The sequence below is a fragment of the Gopherus evgoodei genome, unplaced genomic scaffold, assembly GCF_007399415.2.
Source record: "Gopherus evgoodei ecotype Sinaloan lineage unplaced genomic scaffold, rGopEvg1_v1.p scaffold_38_arrow_ctg1, whole genome shotgun sequence".
NCBI lineage: Eukaryota > Metazoa > Chordata > Testudines > Testudinidae > Gopherus > Gopherus evgoodei.
This window is the reverse complement of record NW_022060059.1, coordinates 2,241,248-2,264,048: the sequence shown is the minus strand read 5'-3', so window position 1 is coordinate 2,264,048 and position 22,801 is coordinate 2,241,248. Positions and strand designations below refer to the sequence as shown.

The 22,801-nt window shown below is 49.4% G+C and overlaps 1 protein-coding gene across 4 annotated transcripts in view; it reads right to left on the bottom strand.

The window, feature by feature from the left end:
• Window positions 1-22,801, bottom strand: part of IFT140 (intraflagellar transport 140) — a 244,046-nt gene that overhangs the window by 139,760 nt on the left and 81,485 nt on the right. For 3 of the 4 annotated variants that reach the window (XM_030545678.1, XM_030545680.1, XM_030545681.1), the window contains 3 exons: window positions 21,420-21,623; window positions 20,823-20,895; window positions 13,807-13,898 (listed from right to left, as the gene is read on the bottom strand). In XM_030545678.1, the coding sequence (XP_030401538.1) occupies window positions 13,807-13,898; window positions 20,823-20,895; window positions 21,420-21,623 (369 nt within the window). The remainder of the gene's footprint in view (window positions 1-13,806; window positions 13,899-20,822; window positions 20,896-21,419; window positions 21,624-22,801) is intronic. The other variant, XM_030545679.1, reaches the window with a different exon arrangement.

The following is a 22,801-nucleotide window of genomic DNA, read 5'->3' as shown; positions in this document are numbered from 1 at the left end:
GGACATATATTTTGTGTTGGCCCCCTCTCACGCAGGTGGTATGGTGGCAGGAGTCTGTCAGACTTTCTTAGCAATTTTAGATGTTGAGGATGTTTGTAAAATGTCAAGCAGCTCATTTTGTGCTTCCTGTACCTCTTCAAGAGCTATTTTCAGATAATCTGCTACTCTTTTGAACAACTCCTGAAACAGTTTAAAGTCTTCAGTGGTCATTGGTGGGGGACGCATAGTTGCTTCACCTGCAGAAGAGAAGGAGTTGTTGATATTGGGGAAGATTTCTTGTTCTATACTCTCCGCCAGTTCCTCTATGGGCTCTTCTTCAGGTTTGGACGTCACAGTCACCGAAGGTGGCAGCGGGAATCTGATGCCTTCCCAGTGTGGGCTACGAGGTCTGATATCTTGCCTTCTATAAGGTCCCCCAGGATCTCATTACTGCCAGTGTGTAGGGAAAGGCATGGGGGGACCTATCCATGGGTATCCGTACGATGTCATCTCTATACATTGTTCTTGAGTGTAGAAGTCCAGATGTTATTGATGGTCAGACAGGAGAAGAATGGCATGGGAAGAACACCCCTTTTACCTCTTCATCATCCTCCTTGCTCGAAAATGCAGTGGCCACCTGTGACAATTGGTGCTTTGGTACCGTGTGCACCGGGGAGCAGTCTGTGCCAAGTAGTGGAGATTCTGGCATTGAGGCTACCACCAAGTCCTTCTGATGAAGAAAGTGGTCTAGTGCCACAGCTCTGTTGCTGACGAAGTTGGTGCTGGTGCTTTCATTGGTGCCATTGTTGCTGGCGCCATTGTTGTGGGCAGCGGTGCCATTATTGCTGTACAAGATGGCATGGTCATGGGAGCTATTCTCAGTGCTGCCTCCTTCAGTGGCGTCAATGGTTCCATGGTGGATGTGACGGTGTGCAACTCACCGCTGCAGCACCTCCTGCTAGTTGTCTCAGGGAATTAGCATTTCTAGCCTCCAGAGCGCCCTCTGCAGGTCGGTGTCCCGCTGCCTCTGGCCCCCATGTCTCTCCCAGGACCTGGTGCCCCTTGTCTTTTGGGTGCTTCCCCCTGGCAATACCCCCACAGTCTCAGGGTCTCCCCACCCAGGGGAACCCCCAACCCTCTATCCCCACCTTGCCTCAGTTGTGGGCTACTGCCAGTCATCATCTAGCCCCCGCTCACTGTGCCAGACTGCAGTGTAAAATCCACTCATCATAGGCAAGGGAGGTTTGGACCTGGTGCCTCTGCCTACCCGTGGGCTGCCCCTTGCAACCCCAGTACCTAACTGGCCTTCCACTAGGCCACGGCCTGGGGGGTTTCCAGGCAGGAGCTCCCCCGCTTCCTTGGCCTTCCCCCAGTCCTGCTCCACTCCAGGTACACCTTCTCTCAGCTCTCTGCAGCCAGGTCCCTCCCTCTCAAAAGGTTAGAGAGAGAGTGTCTGCCAGCTCCTGGCTCACTGGCCTTTTATAGGGCCAGCTGTGGCCTGATTGGGGCATGGCCCCAGCTGTGCCTGCTTCCCCCAATCAGCCCAGCTTTTCCTTCCCTGCCACAGCCCTCTTCTCAGGCTGTTTTAAACCTTTTTTAACGCAGAAGCAGGTGACCACCCTGCTACAGTGGAGGAGGGCTTGGTCCTGCCTCTTGACTCAGCACTATGGATCGGCATGGGTCGCAGCATGTTCCCAGTGCCTCATATGTATTGAGTAGTAGTACAGTCAGCACCAATGATAGAGATCAGGCTGAAGAGTGTTTTCTCTTGGATTGCGCTCTGTTTGGCAATGAAGATACTCTTTTCCTCATTTTTTTTTGAGGAATGAGCTTTTGCCGAGGTCACTGGAGAGGTCTCCCTTGATCTGGTTGTGACAGGACTCTGTTGACCCAATTCAGAAACAGGCTGCAGGGACTTTCCCTCAGGATCATTTTAAGCCTCAGGTCTCGGTCTCTATGAGCCCGGGCTTTGAGGTTACTACAGTGAGTGCACCTTTGAGGTATGTGCGACTCACCTAAGCATTTCATGCAATTGTGAGTGTCCGTTCAACTTCCCTGCATGTCTGGCAGTATTTAAAGCTGGATGAACCGTGTATTTTTCTGTTCAAACAGGGGAATAGGGAGGAAAAGATTTTTTAAAATTTTTTTTTGGTGACAGGGAAGTAAACTAACTAAAAAGCTTACACTATCCAAGCAATCTAACTTATCCTAAAACTACTGAAAACAGTTTGTCTTTGAGCAACTGCTGGGAGCTCCGTCTCAGGCCAGGGATGGTTGAGAAGAAAATGAGGGGTATGAGTCACATGTGTGCTAGATTAGGCTCCAATGACACCGTGAGACAGGCATCGCACATATGCAATCTGTACAGGCACTGCTGCTGAAACTTTCTGAGTGAAGGCGCAGGGACGCACCAACATCTGAAGCTGAGCACCCACAGGGACATCACTCAAAGAAGAACCAGTGCTGGTGAGGCCATACTGGGGCAATCAAAATAACCTTTACCTTGTCCTTTTTGATCTTCAGAAGAACCTTGTAAACTAGGGGAAATTGGGGGAAAGCATATAGCAGGTCATCTGACCATGACCGTAGGAAGGCATCAGAGAGAGTCTTTGCCTGGACCGAGTCTTGAGCAAAAAAGTGGTGACATTTCTTGTTCTATGAGGAGGTGAAAAGGTCCAGCTGGGGAGTCCCCCACCTCTGGAAGATGACGCTGGTGACCTTCGAGTAGAGAGACCACTTGTGATGAAAGGAGAACAACATGATAAGAGGAGAACAACCTGCTGAGGCGATCTGCCAACGTGTTCTGCTCTCTGGAGCGATGTGACGCCTCCAGGTGAATGGAGTGCTTCACACAGAAATCCCACAGCCTGAGGGCTTCCTAACAGAGGACCTAGCGCATGCCCCTCCCTGTTTGTTGATATAAAACATTGACACTGTATTGTTCGTCAGTACTTGCACCTCTCTGCCTGAGAGCTGTGGAAGGAACACTTCACAGGCCAGGCATATCATCCTGTGTTCCTTCACATTTATGTGTAATGACAACACATCCCTTGACGAGAGACCTGGAGTCCTAAGGCTGCCAAGGTGGGCCCCTCACCCCAGGTCTGACGCATCTGTTACCAGCATGATCGAAAGCCAGAGGGACTCAAAAAGATACTCTAGATAGACCCGAGGCCAGTTCTAACCACCACATCAGGGAAGCCAGGACTAACGCTGGAATGGGGAGAGTCCAGATGGTGCCTGCACAGTGAATAGATCGACTCAAGCCACATCTGAAGCAGTCTAAGATGCAGTCACACATCACATCACATAGGTACATAAAACCATGTGGCCTAGTAAACACAGGCACATCCGGGCAGTCATCAGCAGGCATGCTGACACTCAGGTGATTAAGTCTGACATTGCTTTGAGACTGGCCTCCAGAAGGAAGGCCCTGGCCTGAGAGGCATCAAGTACACGCTCTTATAAATTCTATTCTTTTCACCAGGACCAATATTGACTTCTGCTCAATTTATTAGGAGGCTCTGCAAATGGCTTGTACCGAGATGCTGTGTTGGACTTGATCCCTTGAAGTGCCTGTGTCCACGAAAGATGGAGATATAGAAGTATGAGTCCTCAAATCGAGGGTGCTGTACCAGTTCCCTGGATCTAGCAAGAGAAATAATGGAGGACAGGAAGACCATGCGGAAAAAGCAGTTACTCACCTTTTGTAACTGTTGTTCTTTGAGATGTGTTGCTCATATCCATCCCAGTTAGGTGCGCGCGCGCCACATGCACAGCCATCGGAAAGTTTTTTGCTTAGAAGCATCTGTCAGATCGGCTGTGGAGCCCCCTAAAATGGCGCCTCCATGGTGCTCAATATATGACCCATCATCCCCTCAGCCTATGCCGACAGAAGGGAAGGGGGGCATGTTGGAACGGATATGAGCAACACATCTCGAAGAACAACAATTACAGAAGGTGAGTAACCATTTTTAATTCTTTGAGTGATTTCTCATATTGATTCCAATTAGGTGACTCCCAAGCCTTACCTAGGCAGTCAGATTGGAGTGAAGGACTGCAGATTGCAGCACCGCTCTACTGAAGGCTGCGTCGTCTCTGGTGTGCCGGATGATGGCGTAGTGCAAGGTGAAGGTATGCACCGAAGACCACGTCGCCGCCCTACATATTTCTTGTATAGGCACGTGGGCCAGGAAAGCTGCTGACAAGGCCTGGGCCCTACTGGAGTGTGTGGTGTGAGCTGGGGTTGGCACCCCGGACAGCTCATAGCAAGCGTGAATGCAGGATGTGATCCAGCAGAATATTTTCTGAGAGGAGACCAGGAGACCTTTCATTTGGTTCACTACTACCTCGAGGAGCTGGGTAGATTTTCTGAATAGTTTAGTGCAGTCAATGGAGAAAGCTAGGGCTCTGCGGACATCAAGGGAATGCAGCCGTTCTTCCTGGGAACCGGCATGAGGTTTCGGGTAAAAGACGGGCAGGAAAATGTCCTGGCTGGTGTGAAAGTTCAACATCACCTTAGGGAGAAAGGCTGGCTGCGGTCTGAGTTGCACCTTATCCTTGTGGAAGACTGTATAAGGCGGCTCTGAGATGAGGGCCTTCAGCTCAGAGACGCGTCTCGCAGACATAATGGCAACCAAGAAAGCTGTCTTCCAGGAAAGATACAGGAGGGGGCACGTGGCCAGCAGTTCGAACAGGGGCCCCATGAGCCTTGAGAGGACCAGGTTAAGATCCCAGGCAGGATAGGCTGGCGGACCTGCGAGTATAGATGGTCTAAGCCTTTGAGAAAGTGACCAACCACAGGGTTAGCGAAGACAGAGCAGCCAGATGCACCTGGTTGGAAGACCGAGATGGCAACGAGGTGAACCCTTATGGAACATGCTGCCAGGCCTTGCTGTTTCAGGTGCAGGAGATACTTCAAAATGAGGGTTACTCTCTCTTGGAGGTGGAGGGGAGGTGCAGCGCTGGTCATACCAACACGAAAATCTCTTGCACTTTGCCAGGTATGTGGCTCTGGTGGAGGGCTTCATGCTACCTAGCACGTCCTGTCTTACTTGGTCCAAACGCAGAAGCTCCATGGGGTTCAGCCATGCACCTTCCAAGGGGAGGGACCGGAGGTCGGAATGGCAGAGGCAACCATGGTCCTGAGTGAGTAGGTCGGGGAGGAGAGGCAACATGACCGGTATGTCCACCAACAGCTCCAGCAGCATGATGTACCAGAGCTGGCGAGGTCACACTGAAACTATCAGAATCACAGTTGCCTCCTCCTTGTGGATTTTGAACAGGACTTTGTCCATGAGAGGGAACAGAGGAAAGGCATACAGCAGGCATGTGTCAATGAGGGAGCCCGGGCTGCGACCCTTGAAGGGCACTTCCTGTTGCTTCGGGTAGCAAACAGGTCGACCCTGGGAAAGCCCCACCTTTGGAATATGTGGTGACATCGGCCAGAGAGACCACTCGTGCGAATGGAAGAACTTCTGAGGCAGTCTGCCAGTGTGTTCTGGATCCCTGGAAGAAAGGAAACGACTAGGTGAATGGAGTGGGCTATGCAGAACTCCCACAGTCGAATGGCTTCCTGGCAGAGGCGGGAGGAGCGGGCTCCCCCTTCCTTGTTGATGCAAAATGTGGCTGTGGTGTTGTCTGTTAAAACCACTATGCAGAAACCTTGCAGTTGGGCCTGAAAGGCTTGGCAAGCAAGGCGCACCACCATCAGCTCCCTGATGTTGATATGGAGGGACAGCTCGGACTGAGACCACAGGCGCTGACTAAAGGGTTCCCAGATGTGTGCCCCACCACAGAGCTGATGCATCCGTGACAAGGAAGGCTGGGGGCAGCGGAAGGGGACTCCCCTGCACACCTCTCGGGGGTTGAGCCACCTGTGAAGGGAGACAAGGATCTGCTCTGGTACCGTGACCACTGAGTTCAAGCTGTCGCGCCCTGGGCAGTCAACTAAGGTGAGCGATGCTTGCAACGGCCTGAGATGGAGCCTGACAAGTTGAGTCATGTATGTGCATCAAGGCATGTGGCTGAAGAGACTTCTGCATCCTCGTGCTGTCAAGGTCGGGAATTGCTGCAGGCCTTGAATGATGCCCACAATAGCCCAGAAGCGGGAGTCCAGTAGGAGGGCCCGCACTTGAATGGAGTCCAGCACCACCCCAATGAATTCAATTCTAGAACTGACCCAGAGGATAGATTTCTCCACGTTGAGGAGATGACTCAGCCATTTGAATATACATCTGACCTGGTGGAGTTGGGACTGCACTGGCTCTTTGGTGCAGCCCTGCAGTAACCAGTTATCGAGGTAGGGATACACTTACACCTGCCATCAATGGAGGAAGGCAGCCACAATCAACATGGTGAACACTTGTGGGGCCATTGAAAGGTCAAATGGAAGGGCTGTAACTGGTAATGTTTGTAGTTGACCATGAAGCGCAGGAAGCGTCTGTGCGCCAGATGAATTGCTATGTGGAAGTACGCGTCCTTCATGTTGAGGGCGGCATACCAGTCTCCAGGATCCAAGGAGGGGATAATGGTGCCAAGGGACACCATGCGGAACTTCAGCTTTACCATGAATTTGTTGAGCCTGCGCAGGTCCAGAACAGGCTGGAGATCCCCTTTGGCCTTGGGGGCTAGGAAATAGCAGGAATAGAACCCCTTGCCTCTTAGGTCCTGTGGAACCTCCTCTATCGCCCCCATGGCGAGGAGTGCCCAAACTTCCTGAATAAGGAGATGCTCGTGAGAGGAGTCCCTGAAGAGGAACAGGGAAGTGGGGTGGCAGGGTGGGTAAGAGCAGAATTGGCAAGAGTATCCTGCTTCCACCGTGTGGAGGACCCAGCGGTCCGAGGTTATTTGAGACCATGTACGGTGGAAGTGGGATAAACTATTCAAAAAGGGCGGGGAAAGATCCGGGGGTAAGTGTGGTACGCCGTCCTTGGGCGCCCCTTCAAAAGGCCCGCTTGGAACCCGACGATGGTTTGGTCAGGCCCTGGCCTTGACCAGACAAGGGGTTGGAGGGCTTCCTTTTGCCATTCTGCCCCTGCCGCCTGTAAAAATCCTGCCTTGGCCAAGGAAGGTAGGAGCACTGTTGCAGCTGCTGGGGCTTGAAGTGTTTCCCCTGGGTTGCTGGGGTATGCATACCCAGGGACTTCATCGTTGCCCTCGAGTTCTTAAGGCTATGCAGCCTAGAGTCAGTCTGCTCCACAAACAGACCCTCCCCATCAAAGGGCAGATCCTGCAGTGTCTGCTGAACCTCAGGAGGCAGGCCAGAGACTTGCAACCAGCAGGTGCGCCTCATGGCAATCCCAGAAAACAAGGTATGTGCAGCTGAGTCTTCAGCGTCCAGCAAGGCCTGCAAAGAGGTCCATGCCACCATCTTGCCCTCATCAATAAGAGCCCCAAACTCCTCCCTGGACTCAGGTGGTACAAGCTCCTTGAACTTCAGCATGGCATTCCAGGAGTTAAAGTTGTAGCAGCTCAGGAGTGTCTGCTGATTAGCAATCCTAAGCTGGAGCCCCTCTGTGGAGTATACATTGCAGTCAAACAAGTCCAGCCACTTGGCGTCCTTAGACTTAGGTGCCGAGGCCTGCTGCCCATGCCTCGCCTTCTCATTCGTGGCCGCAACTACTAGCAAGCAGGGCTGCGGGTGCGTGAAGAGGTAGTCGTAGCTCTTTGAGGGTACAAAGTTTTTGCATTCGACCCCTGTGGCCATAGAGGGAATGGAGGCTGGGATCTGCCAGATGGTTTTGGCATTGGCCTGAATGGTCTGGATGAGGGGCAGGGCCCCCCTTGATGGACCTTCTGGGGCCGAAAAGTCCACCACTGGGTCCTCCGATTCCACCAACTCCTTGGTCTGCAGACCCATGTTGCGCGCCACCCTGTGCAGGAGGTCTTGGGGGGCGCAGATGTCTATGGGGGGAAGCCTGGAAATAGAGGTGCCTGCCACAGGCTTGTCAGGGGAGGAGGACAAAGAGGCCAGAGGGGGGAGAGGGTCAGCTGTTCTATGGGGGCTTGATGCTCCATGTCACTGACCATAAGTCCAGGATTGGAAACAGAAGTTGAAAGGGGTCCCGAGGTGGAGAGGGGGAATGATTGTTCCTCCGCACCCCGAGGAGTGGACCAACTGGCCGACGCTTCTGGAACCCTTGTTTCAGAGGCAGCCAACCAGGAAGCTCCAGACGGTGCACCCTGGGCTTGGTGCTATGCCCATGGCATCCAGAATGGCCACTGGGTGGGCCCCTGCCCGTGCAGCAGTCATGGTCCTGCCCCCATGTCAGGGGGCTACATTCTGACTGGCGGAAGTCCTGATCCAAAGACAGCCACCCCTTCTCCGAACCCAAGGAATGATATCAGGACCGCGAGGGCCAGGGTGGCGCCGAGCAGATCTGTGCCTATGAGCAGTGAGAAGGAGGGTGGTGCTGTGACCTGGATTGGTACCGTGGCCAAGAGCTGCACCGAGCCGATGAATGGTGCCGGAACTGGTGTCGGGTCTGGGACCTGCTCCATGACGGTGACTGGGGAGTGGTGTGGTGCCATGATTGGGAGCGCTGATGTGATCCAGAATGGTGCCATGAGTATGACCAGCACCGCGATGGGGAGCAGTGCCAGGACTCTGAGTGGTGGTGGGGCTTACCCAACAGAGCTGAGGGTGTCAATGGATGGATCAGTGCTGGCTTGCCTCGAGATAGTGCCATCCGCTGTGGAACCGGAGGCTCGGCATGGAGCAGAGGGGACCCCAATTCTGTGATGACAATGAGGTCCCTAGCAGCTAGAAAGGTATCCAGGGTGGACGGTAGCTGAACTTCCACACTGTGGGAAGGGAAGTCCAATGGCATCGGACTTAATGACTCCCCCAGTGGGGCCAAAGTTAACGGTGCCATGTCCATGACCTTCGCTCCTGGGTGCTCCTCCCCTGGACATGGTACAGAGGTCGGCTCCAAGGGGCCGGGTCCCTGAAGAGAAGAGCTACCCTTTTCTGGCTTCCAGTGTCGCTTTGGTGCCAGGGAGTGCAAGCAGTGCCAGGTCGATGTTCCCAGCTTCCGTGCCAGGGAGCGGCATGGGTCTCAGCCAGAGTCCCTCCGCAGTGCCGTGTCCACTACTGCTGCCAGGATGCTGCACATTGAAGAGTTTGGTGCCAGGTCCTGCCACAGTGAAGGAGGCTGGGGTCTAAGGAGCTGCTTCAGGCAAAAGTCCCGCTCCTTTTCAGTCCGAGGACGAAATCCCTTGCAGATCCTGCACTTCTCGGCTTGTTGAGTCTCCCCCAGACACTTCAGACAAGAGTCATAGGGGTCGTCCATTGGCATGGGCTTGGAGCAGGATTTGTAAGACTTAAATCCCAGGAACTTGGGCATGAGAGCCCCGAAGAAAGACAGTTGGGGTCAAACCCAGCTGCCACTAACTACAACAAAGCAAAGCAAAAAAGAAACTACCAACAAAAATCAGAACTACTACTATCTAAATGAATCTAGGGACACATGGAGAACTTGCTAAGCAATACGTCACAGTTCCAATAACTGTCACGGGCAGTAAGAAGGAACTGAGGGGGCACCAGGTCGGCAGGGTCATATATTGAGCATCATGGAGGTGCCAATCCAAGGGGCTCCACAGCCGACCCAATGGATGCTGCTAGGGGGAAAACTTTCCAACGGCCATGCATGCAGCATGCGTACACCTAATTGGAATCAATATCAGCCATCACTCGAAGAAGAACCTCACCTTCTTGAGATATTTGTTGAGATGACGCAGATCTCAGATAGGCCTCAGGCTCTCTTTTGCCTTGGGAATCAAGAGGTAGTGGGCATAGAATCTTTTCTCTCTCAGTTCTGGAGGAACTACCTCCACAGCCCCTGTCCATAGGAGGGTTTGCACCTCCTGGACAAGAAGCTGTTTGTGAGAAGGGTCCTTGAAGAGGGACGGGGAATGGGGGTGTGATGTAGGGATTGAAATAAACTGGCGGGTATAGCCCACTGCAATAGTACTGAACACCCAGTGGCCTCGTGTTATTGATTTCCAAGCAGAAAGGTATGGTAAAATGTGGTCCAAAGACAAAAAGGGGGGTGTGCTGATCCCCGGGGGAGACTGGTAATCCATCCCCGAGCATGCCTTCAAAAGAACATCTATTCCTGCTTGGGAAACGGCTAGTACCCAGTTGGGCAGTGGCAGAGGCCAGCTGGCTCTGGAGTCCTTGAAGCCATGCAGTTTTGTGTCCATCTGGTCCAAAAACAGTGAGGATCCTTCAAATGGAAGATCCTGCACTAGCTGCTGCATCTCTTGTGACAGTCCGAAGATTGCAGATATGAACCTGGCTGCCAAATCTACCGCATTTAAGGCAGCTTGGAGGGAACTTCTGGCCACTGCCTTTCCTTCCTTCAAAACGACCAAGAATTCCTGCCATGATTTTTGCAGCAGGTAGTCCTTAAATTTGGTCATGGAGTCCCAAACACTGAAGTCATATCACCCCAGCAGTGCCTCTTGGTTTGCGATACAGAGTTGGCAAATTGCAGTAGAATAAACCTTTCTATCAAAAAGGTGCAAGTGTTTTGACTCCTTATTTTTTGGGAGTAGCACGGGACTGGCCCTGCCTATCCCTCTCATTGGCTGCAGCAACCACCAGGGAATCCAGGGACAGGTGAGAGTATATATACTTGAACCCTTTTGTGGGCACATAGTACTTCTTTTCCACCCATTTAGAAATTGGGGGCAGAGATAAAGCCTGCCATAGTGCTTTTACCCCCTCATGCACAGGCAGAGCCACCTTGGCAGGAGCTGCAAGAATATCAAAAAGGGAGTGCGTTGGCTCTTTGAGCTCCTGTGCCTCCCGGCCCAGGTTGGCAGCCACCCTCTCAAGGAGCTCCTGGGGGGCTTGCAGATCATCAGAAGGCAGAGTGTTAACAGGACCCACGAGTGCCTCATCTGGGGAAGATGAGGAGGATGCCAGTGTGGACAAGTGGCCAGATCCTCTACCTCTTCTGTGGCCATCTCAACTGGGGATACTGCTGGGGTTTTGGTACTGGCTCTAAGTTTGAACCAGGCTTCAGTACCGACCACCACAGCTGGGAGGTACGAGAACTGTCGCAGTGCTGCTGGGAACCCCCAGGGGTTCCAGTACTGCCACTGGACTGGTAGCTCCCTGGAGGCCACAGGCCCATAGATGGTATGCCAAGTGATGGCGCCTCTTTTGAGGGGACACTTCCTCCCTCAAAGTCTGATGAGGGCTTCTCATGTGAAGACTCGGGCAATGTCATTGATGCACCCTCTTGCCGGCTATGATGGGGAGCTGGAGAACGATGCCTCTGTACCAGAGACCAGCTACAGGAGGCCAGTGATTGGTGCTGGGATTCTGGTGAGTGGCACCAGGACTCCAATAACTGGTGGGTGGTCTCAGGGGATCAGTGCCATGTGACCAATGCCTGAGATCAGGTGATCGGTGCCAATTCTCAGGCAAACAGCACCTGGGCATTGGTGACCGGTTCCGGCCCACTGGAGATGGACGTCGGGAAAGTGATAGAGACTGGTGTTGGGCTGGGTACCATGGTGGAGGGCATAGGCACTGACTCTGTGGGTGCTCCAGGGGGAAAAACGGTGGCTGCTGAGCACCCACCAGCAGCCCCACTATCAACTCCCCGCCACCAGCGCCTCCCGCTCACCAGCAGGCCCTGTAGATCAGCGACCTCCACCCCCTAGCCTCCTGCACACTGCAAAACAGCTGTTTCGCAGTGTGCAGGAGGCTGAGAAGGAGTGGGGAGGAGAGAGGATGCAGCACGGTCAGGGGAGGGAGTGAAACCGGGTGGGAAAAGGCAGTGTGGAAGTGGAGAGGGCGCAGGAGGAGGTGGGGGGTGGGGCCTGGGGTAGAGCCAGGGGTCAAACATCACCCGGCACTTTAGAAAGTCAGTGCCTGTGATGGAGGGCCTAGTGCAGGCTTCCTCCGCAATACAACTGCCCTCGGTGATTCCCTGGTGTAGGTGAGCAGTTCCTAGGTCTAGGAGGAACTGGCAGGGCCATCAGGTCACTGACCACCTGAAAGGCTTCCAGCATGGAGGGCGTCCTCAGGTGGGCTGTGCCTCTGCTATTCCCAGCTGTATGGAGTGGCCCGGCACAGGTCACATCTCACTCCCCAAGTCTCTCTGGTGTCCTTTGGGCACTTGGGAGCGCTCTCTTGGGGCATGCGTCTTGTGCCACTTTCTCAGCACTGGGGATGTAGGGGTGCATGGTGCTGAGGGGTGCATGGTGCTGGAATCCAACCAGCTCAGAGCCCAATCTAAGCACAGCTTCCATCAGCAGAGCTTTCAACCTGATGTCCCAGTCTTTTTAAGTGTGGGGTCTAAAGCCCTGGCAGATCCTGCACTTCTCTTACATGAGCCTCCCCCAGGCACTTTAAGCAGCTGGCGTGGGGATCACTCTTGGGCATGAGTTTAGTGCAGGCAGCACATGGCTTGACACCCAGAGACCAGGGCATGCCCCATCCCGGGAACTACGTCCCTAACTAAAACTAATTAACTAATGACTAAAAGAAACTAACACCTAAAACAAACTATTTACAACAAAACAATTCAGTGAACCACTAGTAAAGGCATGCCAAAGCAAGGGAGTATACTGCTCCAGCAACTGTCATGGGCGGTAAGAAGGAACTGGAAGGGTGCAGGGCTAGTAGTGCCCCTTATACCAGCGCATAAGCGTGGGCATCCAGGGGGTGCTAGAGCTGGACACGAGAATAGACATGAGAAATTACTTGAAGTAGTCTGAGTTACAAACTCTGCAAGGGAGCAGAATCTTTTAGAATCTTTTGGTTTAAATCTAAACCAAAAGCCTTTTTCACTGGAATTTAAATATAATTTCATGGAAACATCTCTATTGGACTTTACAAATCCCAAAATTATTTTTATAAAACCTAAATTCTGGGCAAAAATTGTCTAGACAGTATCTCTTAAATTTACTTAAATAAGGTGAAAACTTAAATAACTAGTTACTGAATCCTGGAAACCAAGGCCTGTTTTGTACAGGTACTTTATGAAACCAGCTTAAGTCTCTCTTGGATCTTTTATCTCTGCTGATTTTTAAAAGCTGTAGATTTTAGAATGAACGTTTCCAAAAGAGATGTATAAATTGTGCCCACAAAATCTACTTGGGGATACAAACATGTACATGTTTGCACAAATAATGCAGTTACATACACAGAAATACAGACTGTAGAAGCACACACCATTTGCATGCACATTTATTCATTCTAGGCATGCAACTATATTTTACACATGCATTTATCTGCTTGTGCCCACATACTTTGATACATTTTAAAAACTCTGGCCCTTAAAAAGTCCCTTTGTCTACCGTTGTTGTTTCTTATTATTTAGATTGTAGTAGTGCCCAAATATGCTAGGTGTTTTATAATATAGAAAATGACACAGGTCCTTCAGCCAAAACTTTTAATAGCATATTTTCCTTCCTATGCCAAGTAGAGTTGCTACATTTACAGAACCCCAATCTGTATTTTTTCAGCCATAAACACAGCACCTAACCTCTGAGAGGGATGAGAGATGACTGGGTAGTTTCAACCCTATATGTCACTGTCCTTCTCTGGTGAGTAAGAAAGGGGTTCTTGAATAATCAGTGGGACCAGCACGCTATACCACAAGAACATATGCACCGCTATCTGGGTTTGGTTTGCCTCAGGCACTGATCTGAGGAGAAACTCAGCAAGAAAAAACAGTGTGGATTAACTACATGCAGCAAGGTAAACCCACTAAATAAGCTTCCTAGGCACTTTGAACCCAGCACTTCAGTAATGTATTATTAACTGTCCCATTGCTCCACCAGCCCTGGACCAGCAGTACTCACCTGCCAGGTGCGGACCTGAACCCGATTTGGCTCAACTGTGTAAATGCTTTCTTCATGCATAGCCAGCACTGGAGAATCACAGAGGAAAGAGCCTGGAACATTCACAAGAATACCATGATTAGAATAAAGGCTACATGCTATTAATCAAAGTAAAGCATTTTGTCCAGAAAGCATGCTCTTTCAGTCTAATTCATGAAGTGACTAGTCCCTACAGTGGTATCAATAAAGCAGTGTGCATTGACAGCAGGTCATTTCCAACTCACAACAAATCTGTTCTTCAGTCATTCTGTAGCACTTCCCAAAATCCCCCCTCCCCGCCCTTCTTCACCATCATTTGTCCCTTATGCTGGTTTCTCATCAGGAAGTACATCCAGAATATGAAATTATAACTCTAACAGAAGGCACTCCATAGACTCTGTCCATATGTGAGGGGTGGAAGAGTAGGGGGAGGCAGAGAGAAGAAAATTGACTGGCCCCAGTTTTACGATCAGATGAGATGATTCACCCTTCCATGGTTTTGCTACAATTGAGAAGTTGTAAATGAGGGTGTGACAGAATTGGAGGTGCTCTGGAACAATCTGTGAATATTGCATGTTGACCTGGCTATTGGGACAGTTACTGGAATATGTTGATTTAGTAATAGGGAGGATTGTAAGGACAAAACAAACAAGAAGGGCAGAAGAATAGCTCACAATAAGTCACTTCTCAGCAAACATCTGAAGGTTCTTTAGAGAAAATACTTGAACTATTGGCCTTGAAGAGTCTACCCCCTGGCTCCAGTCAACTAATGCCTGGTCTATACTACGATTTTAGGTCGAATTTAGCAGCATTATCTCGATTTAAGCCTGGACCCATCCAAACGACAAAGCCCTTTTTTCGACTTAAAGGGCTCTTTAAATCGATTTCTTTTCTCCACCTCTGACAAGGGGATTAGTGCTGAAATCGGCCTTGCTGGGTTGAATTTGGGATAGTGTGGCTGCAATTCGACAGTACTGGCCTCCGGGAGCTATCCCAGAGTGCTCCATTGTGACCGCTCTGGTCTCTGACTCAGATGAACTGGCCAGGCAGACAGGAAAAGCCAGCGAACTTTTGAATCTCATTTCCTGTTTGGCCAGTGTGGCAAGGTGCAGGTGAGTGCAGATCTCATCAGCAGAGGTGACTATGATGGAGTCCCAGGATCTCAAAAGAGCTCCAGCATGGAGCTAACAGGAGGTACGGGATCTGCTCGCCATATGGGGAGACAAATCTATGCTAGCTGAACTCCGTTCCAGTAAACAAAATGCCAAAACATTAGAAAAACTCTCAAAGGACATGAAGGACAGAGGCCATAACAGGGATGTACAGCAGTGACACATGAAAATTAAGGAGCTAAGGCAAGCTTACCAAAAAAACAGAGAGGCAAACGTCCGCTCCAGATCAGAGCCCCGAACATGCTGCTTCTATGAGAAGCTGCATGCCATGCGGGGGGGTGCAGCCACCACTATCCCAACCCTGTGCTTTGACTGCGTCAATGGAGAATCACGCAACACGGAAGCGGGTTTTGGGGACGAGGAAGATGATGATGAAGAGACTGAAGACAGCTCACAGCAAGGAAGTGGAGAAACCAGTTTCCCCAACAGCCAAAGTTTCTCACCCTGGACCTGGAGCCAGTAACCCCCGGACCCACCCAAGGCATGCTCCCAGACCCTGAAGGTGGAGAAGGGACCTCTGGTGAGTATACCTTTGTAAATATTACACATGGTTTAAAAGCAAGCATGTGTAATGATTAATTTGCCCTGGCATTTGCAGTCAGTACCGTTACTGGAAAAGTCTGTTAACGTGTATGGGGACAGAGTGGAAATCCGCCAGGGACATCTCCATAAAGCTCTTCTGGATGTACTCCCAAAGCCTTTGCAAAAGGTTTTCTGGGGAGGGCGGCCTCATTCCATCTGCCATGGTAGGACACTTTACCACACCAGGCCAGCAGCACGCAGTTGGGAATCATTACATAAAAAAGTATGGCAGCGTATGGTCCCGGTGTTTGCTGGCATTCAAACAACAGCCATTCTTTATCTCGCTGTGTTATCCTCAGGAGAGTGATATCGTTCATGGTCACCTGGTTGAAATAGGGTGTTTTTATTAAGGGGATATTCAGAGGTGCCCATTCCTGCTCAGCTGTTTGGCTGTGGCTGAACAGAAATGTTCCCTGCTGTTAGCCACGCGGTGGGGGGAAGGGGTCAAGCGTGAGTGGTCTCTGACACCAAACCGGCAGGCAACACAAGAGGCAAAATGCGACCTTGTAAAGAAAGCACATGTGCTGTGTAATGTGAACAGCAAGGTTTAACAGAAAAGAGTGTACCCTTTGTTCTCTAAAATGTGTCTCCCTTTTCCTCCACCAGCTACAACTGTTCCTCCTTCGCAGAGGCTAGTGAAGATTAGAAGGCGAAAAAAAACGCACTCGGGATGAAATGTTCTCTGAGCTCCTGCTGTCCTCTCACACTGACAGAGCACAGCAGAATGCGTGGAGGCAGACAATGTCAGAATGCAGGAAAGCACAATATGAACACGAGGAGAGGTGGCGTGCTGAAGATGATAGGTGGTGTCAGCTTGCTGACAGAAGGCAAGAGTCGATGCTCAGGCTGCTGGAAGATCAAACTCATATGCTCCAGCGTATGGTTGAGCTGCAGGAAAGGCAGCAAGAGCACAGACCACCACTACAGCCCCCGTGTAACCAACCGCCCTCCTCCCCAAATTCCATAGCCTCCTCACACAGACACCCAAGAACACCCCAGAGGATTGCCCAAACAACAGAAGGCTGGCCTTCAATAAGTTTTGAAGTTTTTAAGTTTCAAAGTTTTAAAGTGAAGTGTGGCCTTGTCCTTCCATCCTTCCCCACCCTACCCTGCACTTCCCTCCTCCCCCACCCCTCCCGGGCTACCTTGGCAGTTAGCCCCCATTTGTGTGATGAATTAATAAAGAATGCATGAATGTGAAGCAACAATGACTTTATTGCCTCTGCAAGCCGTGATCGAAGGTGGGAGGTGAGGGCGGCTAGCTTACAGGGAAGTAGAGTGAACCAAGGGGGTAGGGATTCATCAAGGAGAAACAAACAGAACTTTCACACCGTAGCCTGGCCAGTCATGAAACTGGTTTTCAAAGCTTCTCTGATGCGCACTGCGTCCTGCTGTACTCTTCTAACTGCCATGGTGTCTGGCTGTGCGTAATCAGCGGCCAGGTGATTTGCCTCAACCTCCCACCCCTTCATAAACGTCTCCACCTTACTCTCACAGATATTGTGGAGCACACAGTAAGCAGTAATAACAATGGGAATATTGGTTTCACTGAGGTCTATCCGAGTGAGTAAACTGCACCAGCGTGCTTCTAAACATCCAAATGCACATTCTACCACCATTCTGCACTTGCTCAGCCTATAGTTGAACTGCTCCTGACTACTATCCAGGATGCCTGTGTACGGCTTCATGAGCCATGGCATTAAGGGGTAGGCTGGGTCCCCAAGGATAACTATAGGCATTTCAACAACCCCAACGGTTATTTTCTGGTCTGGGAAGAAAGTCCCTTCCTGCAGCTTTTGAAACTGACTAGAGTTCCTGAAGACGCGAGCATCATGTACCTTTCCTGGCCATCCCACGTTGATGCTGGTGAAACATCCCTTGTGATCCACCAGTGTTTGCAGCACCATTGAAAAGTACCCCTTGCAGTTCATGTACTCACTGGCTTGGTGCTCTGGTGCCAAGACAAGGATATGGGTTCCGTCTATCGCCCCGTCACAGTTAGGGACTCCCATTGCAGCAATGCCATCCCATATGACCTGTACATTTCCCAGAGTCACTACCCTTGATATCAGTGCTCTTTGATTGCGTTGGCCACTTAGATCACAGTAGCCCGCACAGTAGATTGCCCACTGCAAACTGATGCCCGACTGACCGGTAGCTGTTTGGCATTGCAAGCTTCCACAGGGCTATTGCCACTTGCTTCTCAACTGTGAGGGTTGCTCTCCTCTTGGTATTCTGACGCTTCAGGCCAGGGAAAAGCAAGTCACAAAGTTCCATGAAAGTGCCCTTAAGCATGCAAAAGTTTCACAGCCACTGGGAATCGTCCCAGACCTGCAACACTATGCGGTCCAACCAGTCTGGTGCTTGTTTCCCGGGCCCAGAATCGGCATTCCACAGCGTGAGCCTGCCCCATTAACACCATGATGTGCACATTGCTGGGGCCTGTGCTTTGTGAGAAGTCTATGTCCATGTCTATGTCCTCATCACTTTTGTCACTGTGCTGCTGTTGCCTCCTCGCCTGGTTTTGCTTTGGCAGGTTCTGGTTCTGCATATACTCCAAGATAATGTGCATGCTGTTTACAGTTCTCATAATTGCCACAGTGATCCGAGCAGGCTCCATGATCCCAGTGCTATGGCGTCTGGGCTGAAAAAAGGTGTGAAACGATTGTCTGCTCTGATGGAGGGTGGGGCGACTGACGACATGGCTTACAGGGAATTAAAGTCCACAAAGGGGGTGGCTTTGCATCAAGGAGAAACACAAACAACTGTCACACAGAATGGCCTCCTCAAGGATTGAATTCAAAACCCTGGGTTTAGCAGGCCATTGATTTCACGGAGGGAGGGAGGAAGCAAATGAATACAAAACAAATTGGGTCTATTTCTTGTTTTGAGCCATTCCATCTATCTTTTACATCTTTAGGGTGGCAGCAGACAGTTCAGTTCGACTGCTAGCCATCGTCAACTCCTGGGTGCGCGGCAGAAGATGCTGCATTACAACAGCTAGCCATCAACATCTCTTGGGTGCTCGCCAGAAGATGGTGCAGTAGGACTACTAGCCATTGTCATCTCCTCGGTGCCTGAAAGAAGATGGGAATGACCTGGCTGAGTCACTCCCATGTCAGTCAGGCGCCAGACTGACCTCACCGAGGTCAGTTAAAAGAGCAACCAGGAGCATGACGACAATGGCTACCAGTCGTAACACACCATCTGCTGCCAAAAGGCAATGAGCTGCTGCTGTGTAGCAATGCAGTCCCACGTCTGCCAGCACTCAGGAGACTTACGGTGACAGTCAGCTGTGTGGGCTCCATGCTTGCCATGGTATGGCGTCTGCACAGGTAACCCAGGAAAAAATACCAAAACAATTGTCTGCCGTTGCTTTCACAGATGGAGGAAGGTGGGGGCGCGCGGGCTGACGACATGCACCCAGAATCACCCGCAACAGTTTTTGCCCCATCAGGCATTGAGATCTCAACCCAAAATTCCAATGGGCAGCGGAGACTGCAGGAACTGTGGGATAGTTACCCACAGTGCAACGCTCCAGAAGTCGACGCTAGCCTTGGTACTGTGGATGCAGTCCGCCAACTTAAAGCACTTAGAGCATTTTTGTGGGGACACACACAATCGACTGTATAAAAACGATTTCTGAAAAAACGACTTCTATAAATTCGACCTAATTTCGTAGTGTAGACATACACTTAGAGAATCACTTTTGATAGCATCATCCATGCCTGTGAATCAGAAGATCAAAAGGATTAGAGCCGTTTAAAAAAATCTCTCTCTTCAGTGAGCAGGTAGTGGTTGGGGGAACTGTTTGCACAGGACAGACTGACAAAAAGTTCCCACGAGGGTATCTGAAGAAGCTAGGCGTGCCTAGCTCACCATCACAGGATGGTAGGGCTTTAGGTAAGATAGACATGCACGTAAACTATCATTTTAAAATCCTGTTACTTTAAATGCTTTGTACCTACTATTAAAATAAACAATACTTGGGCTTTTAAGAAGGCTGTTTGGTCGCACACTCCTAAAGAGAGAAATCACAGGTACCAAACCCAGTTGGCCCTTTACTATTAGAAAGTGTTCAGTTACTATGGTGGAGAACACAGTATAGGAACCTAAATAGAATAAGGCAAGCACAGTTCATATACAGTGTACTGTACTGTAGCCAGGACCCAGTCTTAAGAGAAGGAGAATCACGGAATTTCACCTCAGGAAAGGTAAAGGCATGAGGCCTGCATGACACCTGATGCACTCAGACCATCAACGGGTCAGAGGTGCAGCTGGCTCTGTAACCATGACAGGGGACTTCAATGTCTGCACATTAATTTGCAATGAAACCATTCTGTGGGTTTCTGTGTATTTATTTTTTAAATCTAATCAATGAATTCTTATTAACCCAGTGCAGCTTCTTAGCACTAAACTAACTAGGAGCAGTGCCCAAGAGAAGAGTGAAATGAAGTGATCAGAAGTGATGTCAACATATTTTGTGGTGGGTAGCAGGCATTATCTGTTAACACTGGCACATAAGTCTGTTTCCAGTGTCCCAGCACTCACATGCCTTAAAAGTAGATATTGCTTTATAATATCATTAAAAATAAAGCCTTACATTTGTATCATACTTGCAAATGCAATAAGGTCAGACTTTTATATATGATTTATTAAGAACTATGTTTCTGGAATGTGCTTCAAAGGGTCTGAGTTTTGTGGATTATTTTAAACTGATTTAGCTTGGGTTTGTTTTGCTTTTAACCTGTGAATAAGGCATCTCAGAGATATAATCAAGCTACTCTAGCTCTCTTGTAGTTTCCATGCTATCAAGACTCCTAAGGGACTGGAAGTGTACATCATTTCTACTACAGGTCAGTTCCCCCCTTAGTACTACTCATGATACACATATAAGAATATAGAGAGATTCAGGTATCAAACTGCACGCTATATTCAGGGGTTTCAGTTAATGATTAGAACAAAGGTCTGGGAGCCAGAATTTGAGTTCTGTTCTTGTCATTGACTCAGATGATCAAGGATCTGTCCACCTCTTTTATACCTTATTTTCCTGTTCTGTAAATTGGAATACCAACCATTTCACAGGAGTGTTGTGAGGGCTAATTAGTGTTTGTAAAGTTCTGAAATGCAAAGCATGACTATTAAAGCTTAAGGGTTATCATAAGTTCAGTGAACATATAATTTTTGGGGGATTCACCACACCCATACATGTTCTCCTGTGGGCTACCTCTTGTGAAGTCCTACCTGCATTTCGTAAAGTGGCTCCTGAGCATTCAAAGACAGTGACTTGCTTCCCATTCCAGAATACTACAGCATCCTGAAATAGCCACAGAGAAGTTACAAAGCAGTTACGTTTCTGCTGGAATCATGCATGAAATCCCTCAACGATTTGTAACTCATCTTAGTGCCAATCTACTAATTCTGCTAAAATCCTTTTCATACAAAATCCCATGTAGAGTCTATGCTATATTTATTTCTGTGCATGAACAAACAACAATGGAATAAACTTTCCATCACAGCCATCACCTTATACCTTCTTCTGTATATTTACTGGGTTGTCCAATGCCCAGAGGTCACTAATCAGAGAGCTATTAATGAACAATTGTGCTGCCTGGAAATCAACTCCATTGGAATGTGCCTGTTGTAATAGTGATGCTATTTTCCATCAACAAACATATACTGCATAAGCAACTAAAATACAAGGAAGGGAGAATCTGAGAAGAGTTAGATAAATTATGGTGGAAAGCTTGGTTTTCATCTCTGAAATAATTAAACCATATTAAGTGAGTGAATCTTCAGCAAGAAAAGAAACTGCTCACAACAGCTGAGGTGGTGAGTTACCTTAGTGGCAAATACTCCATTAATGTGCATATCAATGTGGAGGCTGTGCGTGGCTCCTGTACCGAAGAAGGTCACATTAAACAGATTTGGGGACACTTGCACTACTGCCACCTGCTGGTGGAAATGAGATGACATAGCCTGTTCGCTGAGGATCACCACAGAGCTCATGTTGTTCACTGCCAGTAGGTTTTTCCTGGAGCCCCACTGCACACAACAGAGAGGGAGAGAAAAATCCAGAACATTTTAATCAGCGATTTTTGAAACACTGTAATTCAGAGGGGCCTCAGTTACAGAGAGTATCTTGGGGTGGGGGGCATGTATAACATACATAAGAATGTTATCTCAAAATGAAATCCTAGTTTCTGAACTCAGGCATAGTCAAGAGGTTGCATATCCATCTGTACTTCTTCAGGGTATGCTATAATCATATTTTCATCCATACTCTTTCAGTACATGGAGGGGAGTATGGATCAGCGTTCATGTTGCACTCCCTGTCAGTACCCAGCCCCAGCTGGAGAAGCTAATAATCCAACCAGCAGACCAAATTCTAGTCATGTGCCACTTGAGGCATGTTGCACACACACTAAGAAGGGTACATGGAAGAGCCTGTTTAAAACTATTACCTCTTTTCATCCCACCCCCTTGCCACTATTACACTATCTTGCATTCAGTACTGTTAGAGAAAGATAAGGTTCTCAACAAGATAGCTAATACTTTTTCCTATAAAATCAAGATGTGCATGTGAAGTTCTTTCCCATGACAAATTATTTCTTCGACTACCCACAGTCCTATTTGCAGTTTTCTTAAGATTTCACCTAGAGCTGGTTCAAATATTTTAGATGAAAAATGCAGTTTCAACCAAAAAACATTTTCCCCCAAGACTTAGATTGTAGGCGGCAGCAGTGGAGGATGAAGTAGCAGCAACCGCCCTACTACACTTTAGCCCAGTGGTCAGGGAACTCACCTGAGATGTGGAAGATCTGAGTTCACTTTCCCCTGTAGCGATGTGGAGAACAGATCGGAAAATTGCAGGAGAGTACAATGAGCTATGGGATATTCTGGGGAAGGTCTTGCTCAATCTCTCCCAGCTTTTCCATTTTTTATAAACAGTCACTGGAGCAGGAACATGGGTCTCTGATATTCTACCTAAGTGCCCCAACCACCAGGCTATAGAGTCACCCTCTCACTCACTCAGTCTTGTCCAATGACTATTCACAGTCATAATGAATGACTTTGAATTGCCACTATGAATATCTAGCTCTAATTTCACTTTCTTTTGCCAGCCATCTCAATCAATAGCGCATTTCAATTTCCCAAGCCATACAATACCCATCATGTGCACAAATGGAAGAGATCTGAGAGCATTTTTCCCTATTGAGTCC